At 39.0% G+C, this 12671-nt stretch overlaps 1 protein-coding gene across 1 annotated transcript in view; it reads right to left on the reverse strand.

Moving 5' to 3' along the window:
- Window positions 1-12671, reverse strand: part of LOC124787789 (protein Skeletor, isoforms B/C) — a 694854-nt gene that overhangs the window by 240257 nt on the left and 441926 nt on the right. The window contains exon 3 of the mRNA XM_047254691.1: window positions 5764-5845. Within this exon, the coding sequence (XP_047110647.1) occupies window positions 5764-5845 (82 nt within the window). The remainder of the gene's footprint in view (window positions 1-5763; window positions 5846-12671) is intronic.

A 12671-nucleotide genomic window follows, 5' to 3' on the forward strand; every position in this document is an offset into this window, starting at 1 on the left:
TATCGAACGCCTTCCGGAAGTCAAGAAAAATAGCATCTACCTGGGAGCCTGTATCTAATATTTTCTGGGTCTCATGAACAAATAAGGCGAGTTGGGTCTCACACGATCGCTGTTTCCGGAATCCATGTTGATTCCTACATAGTAGATTCTGGGTTTCCAGAAATGACATGATACGCGAGCAAAAAACATGTTCTAAAATTCTACAAGAGATCGACGTAAGAGATATAGGTCTATAGTTTTGCGCATCTGCTCGACGACCCTTCTTGAAGACTGGGACTATCTGTGCTCTTTTCCAATCATTTGGAACCCTCCGTTCCTCTAGAGACTTGCGGTACACGGCTGTTAGAAGGGGGGCAAGTTCTTTCGCGTACTCTGTGTAGAATCGAATTGGTATCCCGTCAGGTCCAGTGGACTTTCCTCTATTGAGTGATTCCAGTTGCTTTTCTATTCCTTGGACACTTATTTCGATGTCAGCCATTTTTTCGTTTGTGCGAGGATTTAGAGAAGGAACTGCAGTGCGGTCTTCCTCTGTGAAACAGCTTTGGAAAAAGGTGTTTAGTATTTCAGCTTTACGCGTGTCATCCTCTGTTTCAATGCCATCATCATCCCGTAGTGTCTGGATATGCTGTTTCGAGCCACTTACTGATTTAACGTAAGACCAGAACTTCCTAGGATTTTCTGTCAAGTCGGTACATAGAATTTTACTTTCGAATTCAATGAACGCTTCACGCATAGCCCTCCTTACGCTAACTTTGACATCGTTTAGCTTCAGTTTGTCTGAGAGGTTTTGGCTGCGTTTAAACTTGGAGTGGAGCTCTCTTTGCTTTCGCAGTAGTTTCCTAACTTTGTTGTTGTACCACGGTGGGTTTTTCCCGTCCCTCACAGTTTTACTCGGCACGTACCTGTCTAAAACGCATTTTACGATTGCCTTGAACTTTTTCCATAAACACTCAACATTGTCAGTGTCGGAACAGAAATTTTCGTTTTGATCTGTTAGGTAGTCTGAAATCTGCCTTCTATTACTCTTGCTAAACAGATAAACCTTCCTCCCTTTTTTTATATTCCTATTAACTTCCATATTCAGGGATGCTGCAACGGCCTTATGATCACTGATTCCCTGTTCTGTACATACAGATTCGAAAAGTTCGGGTCTGTTTGTGGACTTTTCAGCCAAGCAGCAGGCGAGTTGGTAAGGGGGCGGAGGGGGTGCAGGGTGCCCCTATTGGGAATATATAAGGGAGCGGATTAGCAGTTCCGTTATTTGCCTTAAATCCAAGGGACGCCTCTTGAAATGGGTATGTGATAATAATAATTATTGGTTGGGAGAAAATAAAGCCAATTTCCCCTCTCTACAAATAAGGTAACTACCAGAACGTTTCAGGCACCCATTTTTCTCGTGCTAACTGCTCGTGCTGCTTCTGGTGGCTATCATACTCATATACACAGAGGAGATTTTTGTTGCCACATAACACGAATTGCTTTGAAACATGATGACACGCACGACATCGTTGTACATCTGCGTTTGAAATGGCCACGTGCCGGAACTGCCTTGTAATGCAAAATACATTGCCTGACAGAAAGACTGAGCACCAAGAAGGGGAGAAGGAAAGAATATGAAACTTCACCGGTTGACGAGGTGGGGGATGTTATTTAGGTGTGTGATCCCAGTTATCGGTACGACGTTACATCCCGTCTTGCCTTGATTGCAGGCACTCAGTCGTTTGGGAACCCTGTAACAAAACCGCTGTATCCTCTCCTGAGGCGAGCTGACCCCAAAATTGTTGTAACTGGTTCTAGATAGCCTGCATATTGGTCTTGGTCACAGTTTTACTTTAGCATACCAGAAGTACTTCAGGCCATTTTTTTAACTTTTGTATTTATTCTCAGTGCTTTTCATGCAGATGTTTTCATCTACATTTACATCTACATTTATACTCCGCAAGCCACCCAACGGTGTGTGGCGGAGGGCACTTTACGTGCCACTGTCATTACCTCCCTTTTCTGTTCCAGTCGCGTATGGTTCGCGGGAAGAACGACTGTCTGAAAGCCTCCGTGCGCGCCCGAATCTCTCCAATTTTACATTCGTGATCTCCTCGGGAGGTATAGGTAGGGGGAAGCAATATATTCGATACCTCATCCAGAAACGCACCCTCTCGAAACCTGGCGAGCAAGCTATCTGCTAACAGTCATTGGATCTCGACCAACGCGAGCAGCAGTGTCGCGATACGATAAACCGCAATAGCGATAGGCTACAATCCGACCTTTATCAAAGTCGGAAACGTGATGGTACGCATTTCTCATCCTTACACGAGGCATCACAGCAACGCGTCACTAGGCAAGGCCGGTCAGCTGCTGTTTTTGTATGAGAAATCGGTTGGAAACTTTCCTCATGTCAGCACGTTGTAGGTGTCGCCACCGGCACCAGCCTTGTGTGAGTGCTCTGAAAAGCTAATCATTTGCATATCACAGTATCTTCTTCCTGTCGGTTAAATTTCGCGTCTGTAGCACATCATCTTCGTGGTGTAGCAATTTCAGTAGCCAGTAGTGTATCTTTAACCAACTTTAAAGCAGAAGCGGCTACAAAAATTTGCAAAAAGGTAAAAGTTAATGAAATGGAAAAAGCAAGTGGTCTGATAAAAATATTTACAACAAGAAATACATATCTAAAAATACAAAACTAAAATTCTATACCACAGTTGTAAGACCAGAATGTGTGTGCTTAACGAACCCTCTGCCAGGAACTTAACTGTGATTACAGAGTAATCACGTAGATGCTCGTTTGCAGGCATATATATAGTTGTTTTCCCTCGCTCTATTTTCGAATGGAACAGGGAAGGGAATGACTGGTACTGGTACATAGTACCCTCCACCACGCACCGTGCGGTGGCTTACGGAGTGTCTATACAGATGTAGATGTACATCTAGATCTAGAATTATAAACTAGAGAGAACAGAAACAATGGAAGACGGATTATTGGAAAAATAAAGGCTGCGACACAAACTACAGATGGTGGGAAAATAAGAAGTAATCAAGAGATCTATGAAAATGCGGAGAAAATATCAGGCATAATGATAAAGCGAAGGTTAATCTTCTTTGGACACCTCTACCGTAAGAATGAGAAGAGGCCAATGAAACAAGTATTCCTGCAGGCTAAGTCCAGGAGAGTTGGACCACTGTGTGCGACGGACCAGCGGCGTATCTCACAGATGTGCCGCTTGAGAGCATCTCCCACTGCTTGCGAGCAAGCTCTTTTGTTAACAAACGTGGTGTAGAAATGTTGCTATCATTTTCGTGTTAGTTCTGGAGAAAAATCACATTCTCTGTTCTGGCAAGCTGAAAAGCTATATCGTGTAGTTATATCACTTAAATATTAAGGCTTAGTTTGCACAATATTGAAGCAGCTTTTTTTACAGCGAGTTAGACAAATGGGTAGGCATGAAGCTAACCTGAAATAACCACCAAGGTTTCTGCCTACAGACAGAAGTCGGGGTGGTTCATCTCGTCCAGACAATCGGAAGAGATGGACCTGTGGTATTTGGGAGAGATGGACCACTTGTTTTAATTTGAGAGACATAGAGCACAATTAAATTTTACCTTCAATGTGCAATATTTCCAATAAAGGCGGTCGCAGTCTCATAATATACTTATTTTTCCAAAGATATGTCTGTGCCAAGAAATGGAAGAGCAAGACGTCACACACAGGGCAACTAACCACCAATTCAAAGCTCAATAAAAGACCTACTGACCCCAAGAACATCAAAAGAGCCGAGTTATCTGCACAAGTTGAATTCCTTCACTGACACAACTTCAGACTCCACTCCTACTAAACCTAAAGATTTCAAGATTACAGCCTCAAAACCGACTGCTCCCAAGGCAACACAAAATTTTTGGAAGAAATACCACTTATTCCTTCTACTGATAAAACCATGAATATTAACAGGATGGCACCAACTGTGTCAAAAAGGCTTAACTCTGCTGAAAATATTGAAACTATGAGGGAAAAGAGGGATAAGAAAAGAAAGGAAATAGAAAAAAGACAGAAAAAGATCACCGACGGGAAGTACTAGTGAAGACAAAAACAGACCGAAGAAGACCAATAAGAAAAATAGTGCAAATAGCTCTCTGTGTTCATCAGTTGCAGACGTTGTAGAACATTACGAAAATAATGTTGATGAATGTCATGAGGATGAATGTAATGGGTGTGGTGAAATCTATTACGATTGGATTCTATGTGGTGCCTCTCACGATGGTCAACATTTGGTAAAAAGTGTAACTGCTGCAGAGAGAAAAAGACAGGATAATCCCTGAACGAAACCAACAACTGATTAGAAACGCCAATGTGAAATGAAGATTTATATTAAACTGATGAAATTGTTTTGGACTAAAATATTTAATAGTATGATCCTGTATTCTTAACAACATATTATAAACAAAAATATAGAATTTTAATTGACTCTTTTCATGTACAGCCATTTTCGCATGGCCCATCTCTCCCAGTACATCGGCACGTCTCGCCCATACACCTGTGGGTGATATGGACCACTCACGTATGTTTCCATTTTATTATCTCCTGTATTTTAAGCGGCAGTGCTTCAGAAATATATTCCACTTAAGTTTATGTGACAATCTACACTAACATGCTGCCAGTAGTAAAAAAATCTGAAAAACACAAATTTTATTCTGAAAAAAGTGTTTCAACTCTCCCGGACTTATCCTATTTATGGAGATAGAAGTCATCAGTGGTATGGGTTAAGGAAACATGAAAAGGATTAGAAAAAAATGAAAGAATAAGAGAAAGGAATAGTTTCAAGAATAAATTTCTAAGTCTGCAATGCTTTCAAGGAAGAAGAAATAAGAAATTGGGAACAACATTTTAAGAAGAAAGAAAAGAACAATGTGGGGGAAAAGATACCGCTGTGCTGGAAAAACAGGAAACAACAAAAACGAAAAGGAACTGAACGCTTTACGTGATCCTAGTTGGTAAATAAGAAGACAAAAATAATAATAACGGTAATGTAAATGAAAATATGGTTTTAAATATCATTATGCATTCTTCCATGGTCGTGTGGATTAAGAATACGGACTAGGAACTATTAATAACAAAACTAATCATTAACTACCATTGATAATAATAATAATAATAATAATAATGACAGCAAATGAGCACAAATAGGGAGGAGACGATGTGCTTCCTAAGTTCAAAAGCGTTCATCGCTTGGACGCAACTAATGAAAGAAAGCATATGGTGAATAAAAAACGTTAATAAAACCATGAATAAGAGGACAAAAGTGAGATATTATGGTATAGTGAGATCTAAAAACAGGAATTTGTTACTAGTTATGCTAACAAATCCTGAGTAAGGGTACAGAAGTGAGATATCTCGGCATAGTGATGTCTAAAAGCAGCAGGTAGTTATTAGTTACGAGGGTCATTCCATAAGTCATGGCAACAACATGAGATTTCTACAAGTGTATAGGGTTCCACTTCAGGAGGTCACGGTAAAGGCTGAAATGAAACACGAACAGAGCGCCAGTGTACTTTGCCCCAACGGAATATATAGTTTTCCTCACATTTGCAGTTTCTTTATTTCAAGTGATAAAACAAAATACAAACGAACTCCCCACTAAACGATTTTCGAGAAATATCGGAAACCAAACAAGTCGCAGTTTGATTCAGGCCGTGTAGGCTCTATCTCTACAGTCAGCAACAGCAGTGTTTTATCGTAATAAAGTAGCATACTTGTACGCCGGTGACAGCACTCACCTGCCTTTGTAGTCATCTGGGTATGGTACGATGTAGCCGTCAGGCGAAGGTCTGGACGTGTTGCCGACCCAGAAGAACGCGTCTGAAACACAATGCATCATCAACAAACTTACGCTGTGTTGTCAACTTTGCGCTGCTGAATTCTGAGACGTAAAGTTGACATGGGCAGAGATAAAACACCACATTTCTTATCTTTTAAGAAGAGTCAAATCTAATGCCTGTAATGCCTGATCCTAATCCTATCACCAGCTCAAGTTTCGCACTCAGAGTATCAAATGAATTTAAAGTTTATTTATTGAAAATAAGGTGCTTAAAAGGTTGTAATGTATGATGAATTTTAAGTCACAATAGACAGTTTGATAATGCATTTTTACCGTTATGACAAAAGATAAGTTTATTGCATTCAGGGGCCTGAAGACAGTATAATGTAACACCAAAACAGACTGCAAATGAAATACAGCTGAAGGTGTCATCCCCACTAAATAATTAATCCTAGATGATTGTTCACCTAATCCATCTCATATGACTTCGAGTTGACGGATTGTTAAAGCCTGATCTTCCGTCTTTAGTGTCTCGCACGGACATTTGAACCACATTATTCCCGTTGAACCACATTATTACCGAGTCCAGTTGAAACTATAGAAGGAAGATACAAACAGTTTTTATTTCTAGTAGACGCTACCACCTGAAATTTCCGGTACTAAACCTAAGGAAACGAAAAAAAAATTGATGAATTCTGGCGTTTATGGAAATTTATATGAGACTGAAAGAGATCAAAGAAGGGCAAGGAAAATACTTGTAAACACTTTCACATAGCCTCTAAGTAACGAAACTTCGATCATTAGATGAGTTATTTCAATAGAAGGCATATAATTCAAGGTCTAACAAATCTTTTTCGTGATACTCATTCAATCTAAAATGAAGTATAGAAGAGGATTAGTGGTGGTAGGTGAAATACAGTTAAAAGACAATACTCATTAATGAGCACAGGTATCGGGGAAAATAGGGAATGTCAGTAAACGAATTACATGGAAAAAAGGAAACGTCAATAAACGAATTGCATTCTTTGTAGAAGAAAATTCGTAAATAAATGTACGACAGTACAGACGTAATTGAAATAATGAGAGTGATGAATGCTGTATTAAAGACAATAATTTTCGAAATCAATAACTTTGAAATCAGAAACTTTATAGAGCCAGAAAAAACTGATATGAATCAACTCTAAGAAAAAGAAAATAAACCAGAAATCAGAAAGATTCTAGTTAACCAATGACACATTATTTCATAACGTGTTATCTTTACTACTATTTAAGCTGCAGCTAGACACGGCAGCAGGAAATTAAACAATTGTCAATACAGACAAAAAAGGTAGACACAGTAATACTGACTCTTCTCGTCCTTCTAGACGACGTTGGCTTAATCAATGGAAATGAAAAAAACCTCATTTACAAAGATAGCATACGCATAAACATCACATTAAAAACAGATAACACGTTAGTGAGGAAGGTAAAACGACATGTTGGTATCAATAATGCGACCAATGGAGCGTGCCTCTAAGAGTCAACGATCTGACTTCCAGACGAAAGGAAAACTTCACACATTTGGGGAAACACCTTTTATGAATGCAACAGAAGTGAAATAAGCCGAAACGCAGTGCAATTAGCTGCTTGTAGACCATTTTTATAATCTTGCTGGCATACTGAGAAAGACGTAATTTGGACAAAACCACAAAATATGAGTCTTAGTCTTTCAGTCTTCTTCAACACAAATAAGTAGTCAAATAAGTATGCGTAAGTCCAGATGAACAAAATTCAGCAGCGTTCTAAGAGGAGCTCCTGAAAAGGATCTTTGATCGTACCAAGTGAAAAACCAGTTCTCCAATGCAGCACTGCGAATGACGTAAGACAGAACAAAAATATTTGGGCTGGAAATGTAATGAGAATGTAAGAAGGCCAGAAGCGCCTGGAAAGAATCTTTGGAACAGTAGAAAGTAAAGTTCTCTGTTAAAAAGCAATAACAACATTCACAAAGACAAAAAAAAATAGTGTTAACGAAAAACGATTGAATAATGGAACACATTCATTAAAAAGCACTGGCGAGAAACTTATGGGTACCATATATAGCCCAGTCATCGAAGACCAAAAAAAGGTCGAATAGGGAAAAAAATCGTATACCCGCAAATTTTTGTATAGTGGAAGGAGGGAGAGTCATGAACAACAAACAAAAAGTCCTAATGAGTTCGGTATGAGCGTTGGGAGAAAGGCGCTTAAAGGTCACTTTTTATGTTTTTCGAAAATCGCGGCCCCTAGCGAAAACGTTTCCCAGTAAAGCATTCAGTTTCCTGTAAAAAAAGGCCCCCATTCATTTTTCTTAGCTAGGGCTAAGAGATGAAAAAATGGCACATTATTAAAAATATTGTTTTAATGGTATAAAAATAACGTTTGTTAACTGAAGTGGGTTAAAAGCAAATAGTAAATTTGAATACCACGTCTAACTGCAGTAGAGCCGCATTAAGGGATGAATTACGTTCTGAGAATGTAACAGGATGGAAGGGGGAGAGAGTTGAGTGTAGAAGCGCGAGGGAAGGTAGGTCCGCCTCCCCAGAATTTCCTGTGCAGTTCTTTTCATGAGTGGGTCAAAATAACTTCACTGGAGTTATTTTCTGTTTATTAAATGAGTGCTTATTTGCAGGTGTTAAGTGAGCGTTTATGTAAAATGTGTTCCTTCCCCTTTCCCCTTATTACTCTCCCCAGAACGCAGTTTATACAGTAATACGACTCTACTGCTGTTAGGCGTAATATACATCTTTAACGCTTGTTCTTAACCTACTTCATTTAAGAGTAAACCTTAATTTGTATACCATTAAAAGACTATTTTTAATAACATGCGAATTTTCTATCATCTGAAAAGCGGAAACTGTTGATCCTAGTTAAAAATGAATGGGATCGTTTTCAAAGGAAATGTAATGTAGTTAAATTTTCAACTGGTAAACATTTTCGCCAGAAGTCGCGATTTTCGAGATATTCAAGAAAAACATAAAAAAAGTGACCTTTTAACCCCCCCATCCCATCGCTCACATCTATCAGGATTTTTAGTACATTGTTCATGACTCTCCTTCCCATCACTGTATAAAAATTTGCGACTACACGATTTATTCCCCTCCATTTTCCTTCGTTGATGGGACTAATAGTTCAATGGACGAAAGAAGAACCGCGGAAAAATGGCTTAGCCGTAGCCTTGGGATTGTTTCAAGAATTGTTCTGTCGTCTTGCAGCAGAGAGTGTGCGTTTGCGAAACTACCCGATAGTTCAAAATTGTGTGGCGAAACTTGCCTTCAAATGTATTCTAGAAGCAAAGGTCAGCCTGTGACGAAGTCTTTTGGGATATCCAGTCCTAAGAGATATTAGTCCAGCGAGGAGTGCAGGAGATCTTACGTGAAGTTTGATAAATATCAGAGAAGTGCTGGCAGAATCGGAATTGAAACTAAACGGGGAGGGGGGGGGGGGGGGGGGGAAGTCATGAGTCGTATCTGAGCCGCACTTGATTAAAAACAGTAGCTTAACACGGATTAGAGGATAATACGTACATCACACAATGGACAACGACAAGCTTTCCCTGATAGTTTTATGCAGACGGGAATGGGAGAAGACCCCAAGGTCGTTTCACACCGAAAATATGTATCTATGGATGCAGAAGTTTCTTGCTTTGATTTTGAGCGATATGTGAAATAAGACCACTTTCAGTTCAGCATCGGGCGCATTCCGATTTAACTGAATGTCTCCCAGTGTTAAGTTTTGAATACCTCAAGATATTTGTTTGGTGAACTTTTTAAACACTTCACTATAGCACGATCAGAGCTGAAGAGTTCCCTGGAAGACATGCTATGGATCCTTTACTTTCCCTTATGAAGAACGACTATGTGAGTGAATATTTAATTTCATAGTATATGCGTATCTATACCCAGTATATTAGGATACTGCGAGAAGAATTTGGCAGAGCACTGAAAGTGTTAAACATGGCAGTACAAACAAGAAGAGAATGGGCGTCCTGGAAATGTGGTGCTTCAGGAGAATGCTGAAGAGAAGGTGGGTAGATTGAATAACTGCTATATTCGCACTAAACAGAAGTGGACAAAAGACCTTCATTGCAGAACTTGACTAAAAAAGGTGCAGGTTAATGAGAAATTTCTGAGGCTTTAAGAAATAACTAATTTCGTTGTAGAGGGAAGTATGGGTGGTGAAAATTCTGGAGTGACCCTATGGCTTGATTACACTTAGCATGCTCAAATAGATGTTGGTCATAGCAATTACGCAGATATGAATAGACTTTCAAAGTATAAATATCTATGTACATGTGTGTCAAGTAGTCTTCAGACTGAAAGCCATTGTAGCCACAATAGAAATAATCGATACTGTTAGCGAAGAGTGTCCCTTGTTGTTGTTGTGGTCTTCATAACAACATATCAACAAATTTAAATCATGTCATGTACATGCACAAAAATGGAAATATGTATGTTTGTGTATGTTCCACATCTCCTCCTAAACTACTGAATTCATTTCAGTCAAATTTGGTAGACCTACTACTTATTAACTGGGATGAACTACTGCAGCGGTATCAATCACCTAGTTCCCATAAGAGTGGTGATGGGGATGAAAAGGTTTAGTAACACCTAACATCTAGGCTGACATGCACAACAAGCATGTTTCAGGTAGTATCAGATTGAATCCCAGGTCATATATGTGCAGAAGGACATGCCTCAGCAGAGAGAGAGAGAGGAGAGGAGTAGATAGTGAGAGAAGAGAGTCCGAGATGGACAGAAAAAGGGGTAGGAGGAGATAGAAAGATAAAGGTGAGAGTAGGACAGAGAGGGTGGGGAGGAGGAACTGGATAGAAGGAGAGTGAGGTGGGGGAGAGATAGAAGACAAGTGGAACACAGAGAGTGGTAGTGGCCAGGTGAAAAAGAAAGAGGGGGAGGAGGAGATGCACAGAGAGAGAGAGCAGAGGACGAGATGGTTAGAGAGATGGGGGAGAAAAGAAGCTGGACAGAAAGAGGTGGGAGGATAGTGAGTGGGAGAGGTAGAGATGGACAGGCTGAGGGGAAAGAGGAGAGAGGGAGGAAGAGGACATAGAGCTGGAAGGAGGTGCAGGAGGCAGGTGGAAGATAGAGAGGGGCAATGTGTAGGTGGAAAAGGAAAAGAGGGAAGAGGAGTTGGAGAATAAAGAGATGGGGATATTGACAGAAAGAGGGGGAGAAGGATAATATTCTACATGGAGGAAACACAGGAATGTAGAATAGTATCTACAACCATTGAGTACAACTGTAGTGGTTCAATAGTTGCAATGCCTTTCATTGGTTGGTCCTTTGTATATACTTACTTTAAATAGTCCCAGTCCTTATAGCGAACCATCCCCCACCATTTTTTACTTCACCTGACATATGATCATGGTACTGTTTTGCATATGATTTGTCGGTTCCTATCACCTGTCTTTTACCTTTTGACAACCAAGTGTCCACCACATATAGTCATACATTTGGAAGACAATAGATATGCTGGACTGATGGTTACGTTACTATAACACTTCTGTATTATTAATACATCTATGAAGATACTGAAGATTTTACGATATCCATGAATAACTAATTAAATCTGATAGTATATATATTATGGTGTATTATGGAGTTTTATTACGACTAAGTTCTTTTAATTAAGTAAATTTACATGTAACACTTGTAGCTTTTAAGCAATACGGTCTGTATTTTAGTATGATTTATTGCTCTAACATTCACTGTATAATTTTCGTTACGTAAATTAACATGCAACACTTTATCCTTTTAGTCAATATGCTCTGTATTTCATTGTGTAATTATTTCTGTGTTATATCCTCCACAGTTTTGGCCTGAAGATGACGTAGTGTAACTTCGAAACTGGTTTATTGATCATTGAACAGCCGTAGGTTCATACCCCTCCAGAAGATGGAGCTACATTCATGGTTCACAACCGGCTACAATGAATCAATTGATTAAATAATATTAAAAAATAGTTGTATTGCATGTTCTCATTCAATTAGATAGTTTCATGTCCCATGGATCATTTCGCAATTATGTGGGAACGAGTAATTTTAAATTCCTATTGCAAACTAAGTTGTACATATGGTTATGTACTGAACATTCTTTTTATATGAAGGAAAAAATGATGTGAGCTAGTAATTCCTGCCCAACACCTTTTATAGATTATAATATCAGAATTTCTTCTACGATGTAGGAGTTGTCAAAGAGAAACTTTCTCAGTTTGTTTTCAAATTTTACTGTGCTGTCTGTCAGGTATTTTATATCACTGGGTAAGTGATCAAAAATTTTTGTTGCAGCATTGTACACCTCTTTTTGTGTTAAAGACAATCTTAATGTGGACTAATGAATGTCATTTTTCCTTGTGGCATTGTAATATTGTACATTATTTTCGTTTTGATCTTTATTGGATTATTTACAACAAAATCATGAAGAAATAAATATAGTGTTAAGCAATGGTTAGAAAGTACAACTCCTTAAAAAGATGTCCACAAGACACTACATGTCATTCTTACAGCATGTTTTTGAGAAACGAAACCATCTTTCTTAAAGATAAGTTACCCCAGAACATTATTCTATATGACACTACTGAAACAAAATATGCTTACTGATTTGTCTGTCCTGAAGATTTATAATGATTCTAAGTGTAGATCTGGTTGAACTAAGGTATTTTAGGAGTTTCAGAGTGTGCTTTTTCGAGTTTAAATTTTCATCGATACGGGCACCCAATAATTTTGAAGTTTCCAGCCTATTTATTATTTCCCCACCATGGGTTATACTTATCACTAATATAGTACCCGTAAATGTGCAGAACTAAATACGCTGTGTCTTTTTAAAATTG

Source organism: Schistocerca piceifrons, chromosome 3 (assembly GCF_021461385.2).
Source record: "Schistocerca piceifrons isolate TAMUIC-IGC-003096 chromosome 3, iqSchPice1.1, whole genome shotgun sequence".
NCBI classification, from domain to species: Eukaryota; Metazoa; Arthropoda; class Insecta; order Orthoptera; family Acrididae; genus Schistocerca; species Schistocerca piceifrons.